General features: G+C 36.5%; 2 protein-coding genes and 1 long non-coding RNA gene across 3 annotated transcripts in view; 1 reads left to right on the forward strand and 2 right to left on the reverse strand.

Annotated features, from left to right (window-relative positions):
• LOC116022404 (lariat debranching enzyme) overlaps positions 1–798 on the forward strand; it is a 7,036-nt gene extending 6,238 nt beyond the window's left edge. The window contains exon 10 of the mRNA XM_031263135.1: positions 141–798. Coding sequence (XP_031118995.1) covers positions 141–244 — 104 coding nt within the window. The 3' untranslated portion in view covers positions 245–798. The remainder of the gene's footprint in view (positions 1–140) is intronic.
• Positions 799–10,445: 9,647 nt separating this feature from the next.
• LOC116022208 (protein DETOXIFICATION 48-like) lies at positions 10,446–12,750 on the reverse strand. Its single transcript, XM_031262821.1, has 2 exons — positions 12,342–12,750; positions 10,446–12,236 (listed from the first exon to the last, which is right to left on the reverse strand). Exons 1-2 carry the CDS (start codon positions 12,486–12,488, stop codon positions 10,758–10,760), a joined length of 1,626 nt encoding a protein of 541 aa, XP_031118681.1. The 5' UTR covers positions 12,489–12,750; the 3' UTR covers positions 10,446–10,757.
• Positions 12,751–14,207: 1,457 nt separating this feature from the next.
• LOC116022893 lies at positions 14,208–19,133 on the reverse strand. The gene is made up of 2 exons (XR_004099308.1): positions 18,850–19,133; positions 14,208–17,747 (listed from the first exon to the last, which is right to left on the reverse strand). It is a non-coding gene; the product is annotated as an uncharacterized LOC116022893 (long non-coding RNA).
• Positions 19,134–20,254: the final 1,121 nt, after the last annotated feature.

A 20,254-nucleotide genomic window follows, 5' to 3' on the forward strand; every position in this document is an offset into this window, starting at 1 on the left:
GGGGGGGGGGGGGGGGGGGGGGGGGGGGGGGTTGGTTTGTTCATTTCTACAGCAGCTATGGAAGTTTGGCTCCTTTTCGCCAAGTTCTTATCTTTCTTTCCAGGAGCTGACCCTCTTAACTTGTTTTATGCATTTTGCAGGCTCGTTTGACTATGGTACTGAAGATATCCCCATTGATGATGTGGATGATATTGATGAACCAAAAGAGGTCGATGCCAGTGAAACTGAAAATGAACAAATATAGAACTTGTTTATTGGTAGTCCAGCTGCAATGAAAGTTCAACCAGAAGAATGTGTTGTTTGTAATCCTAAGGAGTAATGACTTGATTTATTGCAATGGCATTGAAGGACACCATTTGCACTGGAAATTTGGGAAAGAGACTGTATGTTTTGGCATGGCTCGTATGGGTCATCAACGAATTATATAACTTCCTAAGAAGTATCGCTTTCTTGTCATCGTCCTATATGTTTAATCATGGCTGAAGTGTAGATTGGCATGGCTCCGAAGAGGATTGACATTCATGTTCTTATCCAGGCTGAAATTGTTGTATTGCATATCAAACAATCTTTAGAATGCCTTGTGCATGTTACTTGGGGATATGATTGTAGTACTTAGATTGGTTACTAGTTTAAAATTCAGGAACTCATCTGTCACATTGATTGAATACCTATTGCAGTAGCAATAGTAGGTAGAATGCAAAGGCTGAGTATGCTCTGTAAAGAGGAGTACCGTAGCAGTATAATCAGAACCACCATTACAATTTATTCAATAGACACAGATTCATGTTTCTTTATTAATTTTGTTTCCATTGATGTTGATTGCTAAAATTACTTAATTTTTGGGTAATGAGGCTCAATGGTCCTTTGCTGTAGTTGCAGATACCACACGCCAAGTATACGCATGGATGTTACTTTCTTGGAAGCATATGCCAAGGTTTGCAGAGATATTTTTACTGTAGAGATGAATGATGAAATCTCAATGTTGAATGAAATATGCTGAGGTAAAAGACACTTCTAATTTTTAATTTTCATTGAGTATGAACATCTTACCATCTCTGTATTTTGACTGATGTTTTTGCTATTATATATAATCACCATTATCATCCATTGGCTGCCCAATTTGTTATTTTGGTTGTGGGGGTTGACTTTTTTTAAAACCTCCACCAAGAAAAGCAGTGTTTTCATGAAGTTTAGTATCTTTTTCTCTTATATTTTCAGTGGTGTTGAATTGTTGATGGCCTATTTGACTCCTTTTCTGCCCCCCGCCCCCCCCCCTCTCTCTCTCTCTCTCTATCTTTGTCTTCACCTCCTGGTTGTTAATTTCCAATTAGGAATGCACAAACCAGGTTGAAATTGAAAAGCTTCCAATAGTCAAACCACAAAATACAAAATTGGAATGGAGTCAAAACACTTGCCGCATATTAAAAATGTCAAGCCACTAAGTGTGCTTTTAGGGTGTTGGTATCATTTGATTGCTTCATCTTTTCAGTTCCAGGCAAAGCTACGTATATTTAAGTCTGAGTTAGCAGCCCCTTTTGAGCTAATCAATCCTCCACTCTCGCATAAAAAAATCCTTTGAAATCCTTGTTCCAATAAACAAAAGATGTTGTTTCCTCTGTAAGTTCTCAGCTTTCACTTGTGAATTGTAGTGGCAAAAGCTGTGGCTTTCAACTTCAATCAGTTCTTATCCAACTGCCTTTGCAAATTGACCGGCCTATTGTGAAATCCATAAAGAAAATGGAGAAAATTTATTGGGAGTGAGTGAGAAAACACATTGTGGGGCAGGCTTTGGGTTTTCATTTTTTTATTGCGGGTCGGTTCCTGATTAAAAGAAACAATTGGGAGGGACAGTGGTTAGGGTTTCAGATACAGACAAAGAACCACATACAGCAATTTGTCATACTGTTTATAGGCTAAATTTACCATGCCTTTTTCTTGCCCTACAAATGACTAGAACTGCTCCCTTTTAGTGCTGCCCAAGTCCCACTAACTGACACTTTAGATGTAAGATAAGAGAAAAGAGGAAGATACCTTCATGGTCCACTTTGAACTGCAACATATAACTTCTAAGGCCCCCTCTCTCATTGTTTGAAAGAGCTACAATTTAGTCTAGGAGAGACCTAGGACAGTCCAGCTTGTGTGTTGCCTACAGGGCTAGGCCGGTTTGTAGTTCATTGTTCCGTTTCTTTTGAACGCTAAAAGACAAGAACCCTAGCTAGAAATAAAATTCCGTGTTTCAATTATGGTCCTAGTCTTTGGCTTCAGGGATATGAGAAAGCTGTGTAGTTGGTGGATATATGTTGTACCATTTGGTTTTCCTTTTCTGCCAAATGCCAATTCTTGTCATGCAGCACACTGATAGTGCGTGCGGTAGTACCACTGATACGGTGGCAAGTTCGACATGACTGTTACTCAACGTCGTCCACACGGTCGAGGCATTGTTATCAGTAAGCTGATAGAGATGACATTGTTGCTTGCAATGATGCAGGTTTTGATGAAATGATATTCTTGTAGCTAGAAAAAGAGGGTTCATCCTCATTACAGCATGACATTTTTGCAGCGATAAAGCCATGCCCAGGTGCGAAGTATTCAATTCAATCACTGCATTGCCAGTAGGTTTAGGTCAATAATCTTATCATGTAGGTTAGCTCAATAATTTCAACAATGCACTACACATCTCTCCCGGCCCTCTTTTTCCTTAATAAAATAATTTGTGTTTGTAGGCTTTCGCCGTGGACGAGGCTGGCTTTCGGCAACAAGAGTTCTACGACATTTTTTCCTTCTTTTTGGCAGGAGAGAATTGTCCCAACACTTGTTATGGTAAAGTATAGTACTACTACCTGTCCACATCAACTTTCATTCATCACTTCTCAGTTTTTTTTTTTTTGGAAAAATACTTCTATGCACTGCCCTACTTTCTGCATTATTCTACTGTACTATATCATCTCGTGTTGCATTCATTTCAGTATTTATTTATTTATTTTATTGGCAATTTGGCATTCTCCCACCCTTGGTATGAGAAGGATAATGCAATGTGATTGCTTGTCCTCGTTTTTTTTAGTGATGAGGAAACCCGCAGTCACTATCTGAGAGTGTATACTAAGAAACTCTCCCTTGTGATGTGACTTTATCTAGCAAAGGATCACAAGGAGGTAAAGTAGTTTAGGTTGTCCATAGTTGACCGGTTCAAACTAAAAATACTAATAGGTTGTTCCTAGTGGGAGTTGAACTTATATTCTTGTGATTATCAAATGAATAGTCCGTGACCAATTTGGCTAAATTTGTCCCATGCTTGTTTGTCCTCTTGTTAACATGAGAATGCCTCCAACATTACTTCGGTTACAAAATAATTCAACCATGTCAGATATCAGATAGGGCACGTCAATATCAATAATGTAATTCGTCTCACTAATCACTTTTCGTGTTACTTAATAGTTAAATAAATATACAATATACAATATAATTTTGGGGATAAATGTACAGTGACATAAGATATTGTAAAAAATTTCAAAAGCAAACGTAAAGGGAGCTTGAAACGAAAATGGCAATAAGAACAAGTGATTAGTGCGATTTTGGTTATGTGTCTTCCACAAGTGTCTTAATTAATATAATATGAATTTGTTGCATGAGTTGTGGCATTAAAGATTCTCCATCAATCCTTCTCTCCCCTTTTTATGTTATTTTTTGTTAATTTCATGGCTAGCTCTTAGCCCAACAATTTTTATTCAATTCACACCAATGGGGATTGGCGGTGGCCTTTTCTTTAATTTTCAATCCTTTTATTTTTATTTGTTTGGTGATAGGGAAACTTACTGTCAGTATCTGATGGTGTATACTGAGTAAAATTTTTCTTATGTGTAATAACTTACAAAACGTAAAAAAAAAATAATTGTACTAAGAAGACTATGTTTGATGAGTTTGACTAAAAAAATATTAACAAGAATCAAATCGTAATCTTCTAATATAATAATCATGTTCTACTCAATCATTCAAGACCCAACCAATTTTTCATTACTCCTATTTCCACGTGTCACCTAGGATGCTGCCATTGGTGCATTAAGATTAACATGTGTAACAAAGCTAATCAGTATTTGGAGATGCTTAACACGTGGAGCGTACATTTTTGAAGCACTAGACGAATAAAGAATCCAGAAATTCTGCTGTGGTGATACGTGGCGTGAAACTATTGGAGTTCGAGATCAAAATTACAGCAAGGCAACTTCGGTTCTTGATAGATACATCCCATAATGAATCAGTTTTGGAGCTGAGATTGCTTTTTTTTTTTTTTTGGAGTAGCCCACAATCTTTATACGTGCACCTAGTGTGTCGATTTTTGATTTATTGCGATGATTTCGAATCATGTTACATATTTATCTAAGATTATCTTTTAATTTACTTAAAAGAAAAGAAAAGAAGAAATGACATAAATTTCGAAAATGGCACTCACCCATATAATATATTTAAAGAGTAGGTGTTTGACATCCCTAAGAGGGATTTCGAAGTAGAGAAAGTACAAATTTTGGATTTTAATATGAGATGTCATTCGATCTATGCATATGTTAGCATTTCAATGAATCTAACAGTGGACGACTTTAGGTAACGTTTTTCATAATTAAGGGACTAAATTGAACAAAAAATTAATTAGGAGACTTTTACATAGAAATTACAATAGTCAAGGGACCCTAGCTGGTATAATCTCAATAATTAATACATAAGTAACACTCATATATAAAGACTTTTACTTTTTAAAGTCGTCTCCATAAATCCAATATTCAATCTAAATATGACGTTAAGAAATAAATGTTGATATTTATCCTATACAAATTGATTTAAAAGTTATATATATGTTGAAGTGACAGTAAAACAGTGTGAAGCCACAATTATTTCATTTAAATTGTTAATACTGAGTTTATCCATAGTCATGATAAGGGAGAGAGGAATTCTATGCCATCACAACTCCACGGTTAAAGTTTTCTTTAATTATTTTTAAGATAATAGAGTTGCCAATTGAGGCACTAGTATACAAGTACTTGAAGAATTATTGAAAAAAAAAGGTAAAAATAACATTTTAAGTGGCTATTTTGTTATACAAATACTAATGAGGTCTACTTTCAATTTGAGTTGGACCAAAGAAGATTCGAGTTCTCCTAAGTGAGACGAAAAAGTTGATATTTTGTACGTTCAAAATGAATAATAGGTAAATGAGAAATTGAAAACGGAAAGTGAGTTTGCACTAGTATATATAAAATTTCTTTTAAATCTTTGGGTCATTAGGAGGGGAGAACCCCGAAAGAGACTACTGATTCCTCACTACATTAGTAAATCAAGGGTCCCAACATTGTGTTCTATAATAAAGTTTAAAGGAAAGTCTGAGTGCCACACAAACTAGGGGCGGTGGGTATAAGAAGTGCATAGGATTGTATATGGCAATATGGCAATCCCATGGGAACCTTTATTATAGAACACAAATTTGGGAAACCTTGTATAGGAAGTGCATATGATTGTATATGGCAATCTCGTGCCCCGCGTGTGGCACTCAGATTTTCCTTTAAACTTTATTATAGAACACAATTTTGAAAAACCTTGATTTACTAATGTAGTGATCGAGGAAATGCATAGGATTGTATATGGCAATCCCCTCCCCCTCCCCCTACCCCTCCCCCCAGGAAATATACAAGACATTTCTTTATGTATAAATAGTAATAGTCTTATTACAGATCATAATTATTGTAATATTCCTTAAGTCTTCGTCACATATATACAACTTCTATTCTAACTCACTATTTCGATCTGTTTCATATATAACCTCTTGATTGTCATTGTTATTGGATTTTCGCGCCAAACCTAGCTTAACACACAATCTTAAGTACTCCTAGTTTAGGATCCAACAAAATCTAATACAATATGACATATGAAGTGTAAACTATTTATTAAAGAGTTAAAATAAAGAGTGATTTTAGAAAGGAGTGGAATGAATGTGGGTGATTGAAATCTAGTGTAAGTGATGCAAAGAGGGCAGATCAGAGGGATGTGAAGTGCGGGCGGGCGGCGAATGAGATAATGCTGGGGAAGGAGGGTGAAATCTGCACAACAAAGTCCTTGCTGTACCACATATTCCAGACAACTCCTTCCCACAAGTAATTTATTGTTATGGGACTAATACTATGTTGTCTTCATAATGAAACTTTGCTTTCATCTCTCATTATTCAGATAAGGTCCCTCTCCCTTCCTCCCACTGCCCTGCACTGCTTCAACCACTACCTTACCTATCTCCTCACCAGACCAACATTCCATACACATATACATACACACACATATATAAATTTCCATTCACGTGAGAACAAGTCTTTAGGTGTTAACGTGTGATCTATTTGTGGCTGTTCATTTTGTAAGAGAGAGAGCAAATACCAATTTTAGTCCCACGAGTATTAGCAAAATGACAGTTTTGATTCATGTTTAATTCCTACCAATTTTCATCCACGACTATTATTTTAGTACCAATTTTCACCCACGATTATTGTTTTAGTGTCAAAATTCATCACGTCGGTCACCTCTCCGTTTAAGACATGCCGAAATCCCTTTATTCGTGCTTAAATTTGGATCTTAAATGAAAAGGACAAAAATACCCTTAATAATTTCATATTTTGGCATGACTTAAACGGAGATGTGACGAGCATGATGAATTTTGACACTAAAACAATAGTCATGGACGAAAATTTGCACTTGCTCATATTATCATTTCGATGTTGACCTAATTATACCTAATTAGTTATTCCACTATGCATTTTCATAGCTTAATCAATTAATTCATCATGTGTCCTCAACCCAATAATGTGGCATACACTTATTAAACATGTCTGGTCTAGAGTGTTGTTTGACCATGTACCAAAACGGAATAATAATAATGATTACAAATAACAAAAAAAAAAACCTAATTAGTTATTCCACTAAACATTACCATAACTTAATTAACAATTCACTTGTCCTCAACCCAATTTGGCATATACTGATTAAACATATCTAGTCTAGCCTCTAGAGTGTTGTTTGACCACATAGTCAACAAATTTAAAATAACAGATTTTTTTATTTTTATTTTTTAGGAAATACGAATAAGACTTGTTATTCGAGTAAACATTATCATAGCTTAGTTAACTAATTCATATGTCCTAGATCCGATATTATGGCATGTACTATTATATATTTTACGGACTTAAAATAATTAATTCACAAAACATTATCATTGCTTAATTAAATAATTCATGATCTGGAGTTGTTTTATTATGTACGATTTTTTTATTTATAAAAAATACGAAAAAGACCTAATTAGTTATTCCATCAAACATTATCATAGCTTAATCAATTAATTCATATATCCTCAATCCAATGTGCCATGTAATACTTAAACATATCTAGTTTAGAGTGTTGTTTGACCACAAAGTGGACAAATTAAAAATAATAGATCTTTTTTTTAATAGAAAATACGAAAAAGGCCTACTTAGTTATTTCACTAAACATCGTCATACCTTAATAAACTAATTCATGTGTCCTTCATTCAATGTATGTGGCATGTAGTATTATGTACTCTAACTAATTCACTAAACATTATCATAGCTTAATTAACTAATTAATGGTCTAGAGTTGTTTTTATCAGGTACTATAAGAAGTTAAAATGACGACTTTTTTAATATGAAAAAGACCTAATTAATTATTCCACCAAACATTATCATAACTTAATCAATTAATTCATGTATCCTCAACCCAAGGTGGCATGCACTACTTAAACATATCTAGTTTAGAGTATTGTTTGACCACAAAGTGGACAAATTAAAAATAATGAATCTTTTTTTTTAATAAAAAAAAAACGAAAAAGACCTACTTAGTTATTCCACGCACTAAACATCGTCATAGCTTAATAAACTAATTCATGTGTCCTTCATCCAATGTGGCATGTAGTATTATGTACTCTAACCAATTCACTAAATATTATCATAGCTTAATTAACTAATTCATGGTCTAGACTCTAGAGTTGTTTTTATTATGTACTATACAAACTTAAAATAACGATTTTTTTTTAAATACTAAAAAGACCTAATTAGTTATTCAACCAAACATGATCATAACTTAATCAATTAATTCATGTATCCTCAACCCAATGTGGCATGCACTACTTAAACATATCTAGTTTAGAGTGTTATTTTGCAATGTATGTACGAACGAAAAATAACGAATATTTTCAACTAAAAAAAAAAACGAACATGACCTAATTACATCTAATTAGTTATTCGACTAATAATTATCATAGCTTAATCAATTAATTCATGTGTCCTCAATTGGCATATACTACTTAAACATATCTAATTTAGAGTGTTACTTTATACCGTACTTTATGAACTAAAAATAACAAATCTTATCAAAAAAAATACAAAAAGAGACCTAATTAATTATTCCACTAAATATTATTATAAATTATCTAATTAATTCATGTGTACTCAACCCAATGTGGCATATACTAATTAAACATATCTAGTCTAAAGTGATTTTTACTATATGTACATGGAACAAACTAAAAATAATGAACTTTTTTCATAGTTTCATAAATTAATTCATGTATCTTCATCACATTCAATGCGGCAATGAAAACATGAATAAAAAAATGTTCAGATGATGAAAGGTGTGTGTTAGATCTCTTGTACGAGCATGCACGCATGAAAATTAGGGTCTAATCGGTAAATTAATTGTGCGACTTGCGACTTACTTTATAGTGACTTTAGAGTCGGATCCTCTGATCTTAGAATTAATCTGACGAAACTGAAATCACCACTAAAGAAAAAAAAAATCTTTTTAAAAATACGAAAAAGATTAAGATTACGATTTCATTTAGCGTACGAAGTGGGTGGGTGGGTGGGGGGGTGTGTGGAGCAGTGGAACTGCAAATGCAGAAGCACAGTGCTAAAATTTGTCACGAGAGAAGGAGACAGGCAATAATAGCTGGATTTTGTATGTTCAGTTACAACCCTTGGCCCCTCCAACACTTCCCCCCTCTCTGTTTTCCTTACACTCAACATATATCTATAATGTATGGATTTAATTTGCATCAATATAATGATGCACCCTTGACACTATTGGGTCGCTAATAAGTATGCTGATTGGATCAGTATCCACATCATAACAAAGTAATAAATTATGCCATCCACATGCTTTACTAGTAGCCATATGGTGAAAGGTTCGAATCCTATTATTGATTTTATGACTTTCAAGTAACCAATAGCTTAGTTATAAGAATGCAATTTATAGAAAATTTGGATACATTTTACACACCTGGAAAGTGATATTTATACAAAAAGACTTTGGTGTTTGAGAGGGAAACTAACTCCTTAGGTTCCTTGCTCCGCTATAGAGGAAACGTTTTACTATGGGAATAGGTAAGTAGAATTACATTAGGTGACGAATTCCTATTAAATTACATATTTCCACAGACATTCGAACTATTGGTTGCTAATTCCCGCTCTCTCGAAGGCCATCCACGTTGTACTACAACTGAGGGCCAGCCGATCGGCTAAGCCTTAGTGTGCCCCATCCATAACCTATCAAGGACCAAAAACAATATGTATGGATTTGACCTTGTTGCGAATATTAGCATACAAGCATTTGGGGACTATAGATCTCAATTTACTTATTTACCTCCTTTACTTTTACCTACCTTCTCTATCCGTTTAAAGTTGTAAGTGACTACTTATAAGAAAGATGTTGGGTTGCCCTCACGGGTAGCCTAATTGATTCTCTGTAGTACATTGTACTAAATAACATATGATTGTTTTCAAAAAAAAAAAACATATGATCAAATCTTTACAGTTTGTGGAGCTATGGGGCTGAAAGATTTTCCCTTTTTTGCACGAGGTTGCGTTGGAAAGCAGCATAAATATGTAGGAATTGAAGAACAAAATATGCAAGTTAAAGCCGAAAAAGAAGACTAAAATATGCTATAAAAAATGGCAAGAATGGGCGGTTTGAGGAGATGGTGCAGCGCATTATGCCAATCTTTTCCATTTATGGCAATCAAAGTCACCGGTCTGAAATGGAATACGGCAGCAACAAAGTTATTAATTAGTAACAGAGTTCACACATTCCTTCTCTCACAACCATACTTTAAAGTTTAAAATAAATTAAACCAAAACCCTACCTCTACCGATGCAAATTGACTATAATGATCAAGAATTTCAAGTTGCCCTCGTGGCCCGGGTCAGCCAACTCAAAATCAGTTAATCATTTTGCTTTGCCAGCATCTCTACTATGTAGCAAAGTTAAATTGACTATAAAAACTCTCGAGATTACGTATAATCCTTTATAATTATCAAGAATCAAACATAAAATAATATTCTATAACGTTACTAGTAAAAAAGGTCGAGAATCAAACGGGCAAACACACAAAGTTATTAGAAAAAATGTCCCATCAACAACACAAGAGCATATTATTAATACTTTATTTATTATTATACAAAGGTATATATATAGAGCATGTGGGGAAGATGAGTGAGGCTACAGTAAAAATGAGGGATACGATGACGTGATAATGATGGAGTGGTAAAAATCCAAAAGAAGTAGTAGTCCGTATATGTGTTTGGAAAATTCACATCAACCCATCATCATGCATATATCTGGCTGGCTACCTTAATTAGGGTGGGGAAAAATTGATCTGATCTGATATGATATGATATGATGGAGCTAGGTAAATATATATATATATATAAATCTAATGGTTAATTTACAATAATAATGAGAGGATCCGTTTCAAGCGTATCATCATCTTTGCTGCATAAGCCGTCTTCAAGATTTGGTTTTAGTGAAGGCGGTGGCGATAATGGCGGCGACGGGGAAGAAGAAGAAGGAGAAGGAGGGGATTTTGTGAGTTCTTTGGCTCGGTCGGCTTGGAGAGTCCAGTCGGTTCTGCAAAGCACGCAGAGCATGAGGATGGCGCAGGTGGCTTGAGCGGCGAGCAAGCCGAGCCAGAGGCCGGCGAAGCCCATTTTGAGAGCGAAGCCGAGGAGGATAGAGACCGGCATTCCGACGAGGTAGAATGAGCCGAGGTTTATGTTGGCGCCGATCGTGGGCCGCGCGCTGCCTCTCAGGACCCCACACCCCGTGGTTTGCGGGCAGTTTCCGAGCTCGCACACCCCGGCTATGGGCAATGCGATGGCCGTGAGTTCAAGAATCTCCTCGTCGGCGGTGAAGAACCTCCCCCATTTGTGCCGCATCAAGGTCGCGAATAGCATCGCCGCCACGCCCAGCCCGGCGGCGCAGAATAGCGAAACAATCATCGAAATCCGCGCGCGGGCCGGCCGGCCCGCGCCGAGTTCGTTCCCGACCCTAGTCGACACTCCCAGGCTCAAAGAAGACGGGAAAACATAAACTAGAGAAGTAGTTTGAATCAAAATCCCCATAGAAGCAATCGTAGCTTTAGGATTCCCAAGAATCCCACACAATAGTATCATGAACTCATACCACCACCACTCCAAACACACGGAAATGCAAGTGGGAATCGCCAAGGCCAAGAGCGAAGACCAGCCACGTAGGCAGTCGGAGCTGGGGCCCACCCAAGAATCCTTATAAACGCCGGAGAAGTACACGAAGGAGCAGAGGAGGAGAAAAAGGTTGAGATTAGTCAACACCATAGCTACAGCCACCCCGGCCACTCCCAGATCGAAATACTTAACCAAAACAAAGTTAAGCGGGACGTGAAGGAGAACGGAAATGGCCGAGCAGTAGGTCAGCGGCAGCGTAATGCCTTGCGTCCTCAGATACACCCTGAGAGGATGGAGCAAAGACAGGAAAAACAGGTCAGGAATGGCGAAAACGATGAAAGTATGCGCCATTGACGCGATTTCCTCGTCCTGCCCGCACCATAAAAGAATATTCTTCATGTTCATCCACGAGAAGGAGATGGGGATGGACGTGGATAAGAGGAGGAGCACCGTTCTCTGTAAGGTCAGCCCGAGAAGCTTCATCTGTTTCCCGCCGTAAGCCTGGCCGCAAATGGGCTCCATCCCCATAGCCAGCCCGGCGATGACAGAGTATCCGGTGATATTCGCGAACCCTATAGCGAGGGACCCGCCGGCCAGCTCGAGTTCTCCGAGGTATCCCAGGAAAAGCATGGAGATCATAGCTCTGGAATACATTAACAGCCCTGTCATGGCTGTCGGCCCGGAAATCTTCCCTATGGCTTTTATCTCCTCCATAGCCTGAATAATGTTACGTTCAACAACATGCAACAAAACCATCAGCAAATTAAATTAAATACTTTATATACATTTTTAGTCTTTAAAAGAGATATATTTTATTATTACCTCTTTAGGGGTTGGCCATCTATGAAGCTGTTCTTGATCATCATCATCATCAAAGTGGGGAGCCATGGGAGACTTATGGGAGGAGAAGAAATGGGTTTGGTTAGTAGAGACAAGTGAGGATGGGGAAGAGGACTTAGAGTTGCACATAGCTAGCTGGCTAGCTACCTATTATTATTATCTATGCAAAATATCTCTCTATCTTCTTCTTCTTCTTCACGAGATAATATTAGGGTTGTTTGGGGTTATTGTAAATGGTGGGAGTGAGGAGCTGATCTGAGGGTTGAGCAAAGAGAGGGATGTGTTGTGCATATATATACATGCAAGGACCGGAGCCCTTATGCCTTAATTCCGGACTAAAAGACGTGTCATTGTTTTAGGGCGCAAAGAAGCCATTGTATTACAAAGTGGGTACTAGTTCTTGGGATGGAGGTGTGGGGGCCAATCCTCCATTCCTCCACTTTTTTTTTTTTTTTTTTATTTGAAAAAAAAAATTCTTGTGGGTCGAAGTTAAATTTATATTAAGAGTTGGGTATGTAAATGTGAATAAAGTTTTGGTTGTTTGTTGTTGATGGAATTGACTAGTGTGTATAGAATGGACGTGTGGATTTCACCTTATGAAAAAGGGTGAAGGAGAGGGGCCCATTTTGGGAGGGCTAAGCTCATCTTATCTAAGCCCGCAGTAGTGAAGGGAATTGAAGGGAAGAGTTTGCAGAAGATGAGCTTGCCAATATTTTTTAATGAAAAATGGAAAAAAGGAATGGTGGTCGGCAATTTGTCTTTCACCGCCCAGCACCAGCAGGTTGCAATCCGAGAAGCTTGGTTTTAGTGAGGAAATGGTAATGGCAAAACCCCATTGGCAATGGCATATTAAGTTTAATAAGTTGGGAGGATTATGCTGTTTTAGTTAAATCAAACCTTTTTTTTATTTTTTCATTTTTTGGTTGTTGTTGCTGAATGTGAGTGAAAGGATAATCTTTTAAAAAAAAACGCAGGCCACTTTATAGGTTTCAATTTCTCTCCCTTCTTTTAATATTCGTGCCTCGGAACAGGAAAGGAAACAAAGGAAGTGAGGCCAAGGGAATAACAAGATTATCTTTGTATGTTGCAAGTGGGAGGGAATGAAAATGGATTGACATGCAATACACCATACAATACAAATTCTTTTTTTATTTGGGAGGGGGTGAATTGAAGCAAGTGGTGGTGTGTGATATGACGGCCAAATGAACATGTTTTGTTCTTCTTGTTGTTCAAATTTTTTATTATACATATCCGGCAAGAGTAGAAATGAAACCACATCGTCGTCGAGGTCAATAATAGGGGGCATATATGATGATATGGGGTTGTGGTTTGTATGTGTTTGGTAGATGGGCAGTGGGGGTTTGGAAATGTTGGCATGTTCGAAGGCAAAACATGCATACGGATGATGTTGTTGTAACATTGCCCTCTTAACTCGCAACCCATGTGATGCCTCACAGTCCGGAGCATGACTTGTGTTGTCTGCAACCGATACCCAACAGCCAAGACACCGTTTGGGGTTTTGGATACTTGCCCTTTTTGAGGGTTACATGTTCCATCATTTTTTGTATATCCTGTTTGAGGTCCCGTCTCACCTTTTGGCTTCTTCTCTCTCTCTTTCACTCACTCTTTTAAGTCTTAACCCCTCCCCCACAATCTACATTCTTACACCATCCCACAGGTCTACAATACATCAACTCAGCACGCAGGATTGAATTCCCACTTTTTTTTTACAACCTGGTTTGTTTATGCCGTGTGTTTTTTAGGTGATTAAGGAAGGTTTCTTATGAATCTTGAATTCTTATTTTTGTGTGAAAGATGGAGAGTGATTGATGGGAAAAGGGTCGTAGGTGAACCGGAAAGGAACGTGTGAACTAACAAGAGGTGGGGTTTATGGAGTGGCCTAAACAGTCGATTACAAGATGTATACATTAGTAACAGATTATATCACTAGGGTGGATTCATTCCAAATTACCGAGTGGTTAGCTTTAAAGCTTATCCAAATTTGTAGTGGTACGTGAGAGAGAGAGGGGAATGGTACCATGGTAGTTCATCATCATCATCACCACCACCATCATCCATTATCATCATGCAAAACTGCAGAGGGACCACCAAGGTTAATGGAGGGTGACAGTAGCAGTAGATGGCTGTATGGAGAACCGGCAGACGGGAGAAAGGAAACACACTGAAAATTAAATTAATATATATATATATAACTGTAAAAACAAACAAACCCATCCTTTATTTTATTTTATTTTTAATTTCTTCCTCTTACGTGCTGCATTTGCAACCATTTGAATTTTGTATCCATTTTTCAGAACAAAGGATGAGAACGTCTCCAAGTGGGGGGCCTTTTCCTCTCCTCTGTGTGTGTGTGTATGTGCCTGCAAACGCCAAGGGAAAAAGAACAGAACAGAGCAAAGCAGAATCAGAAACAGATGCGGTGACAGTAGACATCATCTCCTCAAACAACAAAAGCACTGAATTTCTGCTTTAATTTTTTCTTTTTTTCTAACATCTCTGCATGAAACAAACTTCAAGAAAATCATAACCCGAATTCCAAAACAGGTTTGGGGGGGCATGAATTTTACCTCATCGTTCAGCACATTTTAATAATCCTAATACCTCCTGTCAAAAATCATTGTTTAAAAAGGAAAGCAATAACACTAGTATCTCTAAGTAAAATGCATAGAGGTAACAAACAGTACTACTGCAAGATACGTTTTTTCTTTTGTGTGTGTGATTTCTGAATTGTAATCAAAAGAACTGCAAAGTGGGGTTGGCAAAGGGTAGATACCAATACCATCAGATTGCAGCAATAACAAAAAGGAAAAATGCTATTTTCCCCACTAAATTTTTCCTGTAATATTTACAAAAATGATGCAGCTTATAATTATTGAGTGTACATGAATTGAGCGACCCCACCATTAGTTAAAAAGAAAGTTAGTTGTTCAATTAGCAAAATTTGATGTAAGGAGAGAAACATTTTGGAGGGTTGAGTAGCATTACTCTAATAAAAATTGACAAAAAAGTCCAAGGATCATGAACGGATCTGATTCACTTGTACAGTCATATCAGACTCAGATTGATTTGCAAGTTTATTCTTTTACAGCATTTGCCAGCAAGGACTAAGCATCATTATATGCCAAGTTTAGCACATACAACAACTTTTAAAACAGAGAAAGAATTCTTAGTTAATGTAATGTCTGCAAAACAGAGAACTTTCACAAAAAATGATAAGACATTTTCCCAAAAACTCAAAAAGGTAATAGTTGTGTATTAATAAGAACCGATTCATTGGTTCTAATTCTTTCCTTTTTACAATAAGGAAAGGATGGCAGCTAAGGTCTCATTTTCAGTATAGTCTTTCTCCTTTCCATAAAGAATATCTACAAAATATTAAAAAAATGTCCCATCCCAGAGGCCTTTTCCCAATCTTCTACATCTCCCATCTTAAATAGACATTAGCCTAGCCAAGGATATCATTAACACATTAAAGACCTACTAAAGCATTTTACTCTGTCATTTCAGACATGCTTATTTAAAATTTCTGGTGATGATTAAATGAAACATTGCCAGCAGATTTTCATTATTAAAATGGTGAACTGACTACAGACCAGCTTTTTCTAGATAGTATAAATGCAATAACCATGCATCAGAATTTATTCTCAAGTTCAGATGAAAGCAAGAAAAAGAGAATATTAATAAAGGGGTCCTCCATACAAAATTAGCCCAGCTTCCCCAATACAAAACTCAAAATAGCGGACAAATCTTAATCAAGGTTTCCATCAGCACAACTCACAAGAATCACTGGCCATAAACACATTCTATAAGGTCAATCACCAATTTCATGCATAAAATAGGTGAGATTCCTGGACATTTTTGTGTGTCCCTTAATAACCAATCAGACAAATAATATGCAAAAAACCTGATGTTTTTTAAATTTATTTCTTAGCAATATATCCAAGCAGCAATATGCAACATATTTTAATTGGTAATGTACTCTCGAGAATGATCCTGGAATCCATTATTGAAGCTTCTTTTGCTTTCCGGATTATTAGCCACAGAACATTTATCTGCACAATTAGCTAAGAAAATAATTCATAATTCCATATAATCACAGTAGAATACTAATTATGATTCACTTCTACTGCATAATGACATGGCACTATAATTAACACCCCCACATTACGTGCACTGGTCAGATGTAAAGGCTATAAAATGATGAATTTCTGATGATCGCGCCAAAATATTACCTATATATAATTTAAGTCATCTGACAAAACTGTATTAAGATAGGAAGTGATTAATAGGAATACAAATATCATTTCAGTTAATAACTTCACTACTCTGTAATATATTTCCTTGTGATCATTGTTCTCCTAGACATTACTTGGCTAAAGGATTTTAGTCCAAAAAAAAAAAAAAAGCTACTATGAATTATAATATAGGGAAGATTTGTAGAAAACCAGAAGTTTTCCCCATAAGTTGGAAGCAACTTTATTAAATGATGTGATAGATACATGTATGGAATCTTTGTCCAAGCCAATGTTAGCAGTAAATTGAAGTAAATAATACCATGCCCCATATGGCCATATAAATGTTCTGACAGATGGATGTCTTTGTGCTGGAGAGATCAGGACCTTACAATAGCTGAAGAAACAAGCATTTGCATATGCATGACAGCATGAGATTACTTTTACTTAACCTCTCTTTTTAAATTGGCTATCCTTGTAATCACCATGATCACTAGTTTTGTATCTCACGAAGTTTGCCATTTATAAGTGTTATCATGTATGTAGAATAGTTTTAATTTAACCTTTCTAAATCATAGAAGACCATAAACAAACACAGTGTCTTGAGGGAAAAAAAAAAAACAGAGAATGGAGAATATGCAATGGGCAAGCATTTAGCCACTATACAAACCAATATTCTAATGTAATGCAAATATGCAATGAATGCACATATTAAATGTTAATCAGCATGCAAAACTGAATAAATACACATTTCATTCAGATTTCTGAGTACTATTCTTCTCTTTCAGACACATTTGGTTAAATGGAAAAGATTCAGATGATACTTGATGACCCAAAAGTTGTTGAAACCCCCAAAATCAGTGATTCAGTGTGTATAGTTAATGCTAGTTTATGACCCTTGTACTGCTTTCTTGAAATAAGAAGGAAGAAGCCAAGATAGTGACAGGAAATGAATAAATACACAGCTACAAGTAAAATTATACCTGTGGGATCACAATTACCATATTTAATACATTCATTGAGAGTCCTGCATGTTAGAAAAGCAGTTGATCCACTAGTACCCATTTGCCAATACTGCAGAATTTAAAGAAACATAATCCAACCATCCCTTTGAAAAGCCCAAAAGCCTCAACCCCTGAAGCCATTACATATGGAAAATTATAAGTGATCTGCAAGCAGTTGTTTGAAGTAATGCTTCTTCAAACCACCAGGAAAAAAGTACATGATGAATAGAAGCATTACTGAGTCTACAAGGTTTTTGAAATTATTAGCAAAGAAAAAACATATACCTGTTTTCAAAAAAAAAAAAAAACATATACCTAGATTTCACATATAAGAGCTTTTTGCAGTTTCTTCCCAAGCAATAATTTTATAATGCATAAAATAAATTGGATTGCTAGAAGAACACTAAGAGCGACATGACTCATAGTCAATCTACAAGGAAATATGATGTCAGATGCACACAGATGGATGCTACAAATCAGGCACATACAGTTGATTTAAGGGAAAGCCATTATACATATCCACAAAATCGGATAGAAGAATGCAGTAGTACAGCCAGTGGAATTGCTAGAATAGCAAACGGCTACCACTAGAGCAACAACAATTCCGATCACCGTTACAATTCATGTTATTCCTGATGGCGCTGATTAGGAACATTACTACAGAGCAGAGATGTTAAACCAGGCCACCATTTTCCAACACAACTTCTCCCTGAGCATTTCAATTTTCTGAGTGATTTCCACTACATTAATTCACCAAGTGGCACTAAGTAAACTGTCAAAAAACCCTGCAAATTATCTAGTTTCATAAACATATTTTTACCTATCTCCAATAATCAATATAATCCAAAGTACACACTACAAGAGAACACGTGTTCAACTCCAAAAACATGATAGTTTCTTGTCTATAACTTAATCCAGATGAGAAGTACAAATCAGTGAATTGCATGAAAATAGCACCGAAGCAAGTAGCAGCAAACAGAAAAAGAAGCAGAGTACCAGCTTGTGACAGCAGACTTATGTACAAGGGGTATATTCGTCTACAACACAAATGAAGCGTTCCAAATTCCAATAGGCTAATAGTACAATCCTACTACGGAGTATTTTAAAAAAGCACAGTACAACAGGGAAAAGTAAAGTTAAATTCGACCTTCCATTTTCAAACACGACGAATATATACGGACGGAGACTAAGCGACTCTGCGTTCGTAATATAGAAAAAAGTATAAACGCGTACTCGTGAGATCAGCGAGAAGCCGATAATAGCTTTGCGAGCTGCGATGAAGGTGGCGATCGCCGATCACAGACAACCTCGGCGGTGACGGAGAAACCGATGATACGGCGACGGAGAAGCCTCCGCCGAGGATAAAACAGCGGCGCCGGCTCTTCCCGCCGGATTATACACGATCAAGTAAATAAGTATGGACGGCGATCCATTCAAATTCGAATTGTTTGGCGAATCGAATCAAACCGGGCCCCAATTTGGAAATATAAAAGATTAGATAATTGTGTTAGCACCATTTGGTGGCGCTGTAAGTGTTGTTAGCTCTTTATATTTGGGTACGGCCAAAGCCCACTTGCACCCCTATGTCACACCATATACGGTTACTCTACGAAGTATATTATGTCACAGTTTTCAAAAGAAAAAAAAAAAGAGTATATTATGTCACACGTATAAAACTACCGGACCTTCTTTTCTCTCACAAAAACAGTCAATCCAGAGTGATCCTTTGTGTCACGGCTACCGACTTTTTCATAAATAAAAAATGTCAAATTCAATCGTTTATCTCTTTGTGGCACTTTGTCGATAATAACCACAAAGTATACTTCACCCAATGCATATTGATGGTTGTGAGATTGGGCCTAGTCCGCAGGTGTCAAACGAGAGGGGATTTGGTTGGTTCAAAAATAAAAATTAAAGTTCAATCCGGTCCATAGTTCTAAAAATTATAGACTAATTTAAAGTTATTTATTCCTTCGAAATTAATTTTACATGTTCACATATTTATTTTCACCTATCTAACTTAATAATTATTATAAAAAAAATCAATAATCAATAATGAATTTGAAACAAATAAAATTTTACAATGTTTAAAATATTTTAAGATAATAACTACTAATTATATGCTAGTTGGATAGTTAATTAGCTAAATAGTAAATACGTAATAATTTAATATGCATAAAATAAATATCATAGTTTCTAACGTGATAATCTCATGAGCTATTACTCTATTATAGAGAGAGAGAGAGAGAATACACACACACGGGGTCAAATTAGTTCATGGGCAAAAAATTAAAATATATTCAACCATGTCCTTATTATAAAACGGGCTAGTCCTAACAATTAGACTAGACCGGGCTTTCTCAAATAGGTTGAGACTGGACTAGATTTCGGGCTAACTTGTTCGTTTGACACCTCTATTATTGTAGTCGCCCCGCCAAAGAGGTCATGTTCATTGATTGGGGTGTTTGATTGGTTAGGCAGTCAGCATATCGATCAACTCAAAGCAGTCGAGCGGGATGGCAAAATGGAGCAGTAAGTATGAATTAAATGTAATTGGCTCTTGAATTTTTCTCCCAATAATGAATGCTTAAATGACAGTAATTACCACAATAAATAAATTTCTATGTAACAATTAGTA

Source organism: Ipomoea triloba, chromosome 1, assembly GCF_003576645.1.
Source record: "Ipomoea triloba cultivar NCNSP0323 chromosome 1, ASM357664v1".
Classification (NCBI taxonomy): Eukaryota; Viridiplantae; Streptophyta; class Magnoliopsida; order Solanales; family Convolvulaceae; genus Ipomoea; species Ipomoea triloba.

Bases quoted from the DNA above. Each gene is read 5' to 3' on its own strand.
- LOC116022208 (XM_031262821.1), bottom strand. From the start codon at position 12,488: ATGTGCAACTCTAAGTCCTCTTCCCCATCCTCACTTGTCTCTACTAAC. The intron at 12,237-12,341 runs GTAATAATAAAA...AACATTATTCAG, and splicing joins GATGGCCAACCCCTAAAGAG to GCTATGGAGGAGATAAAAGC.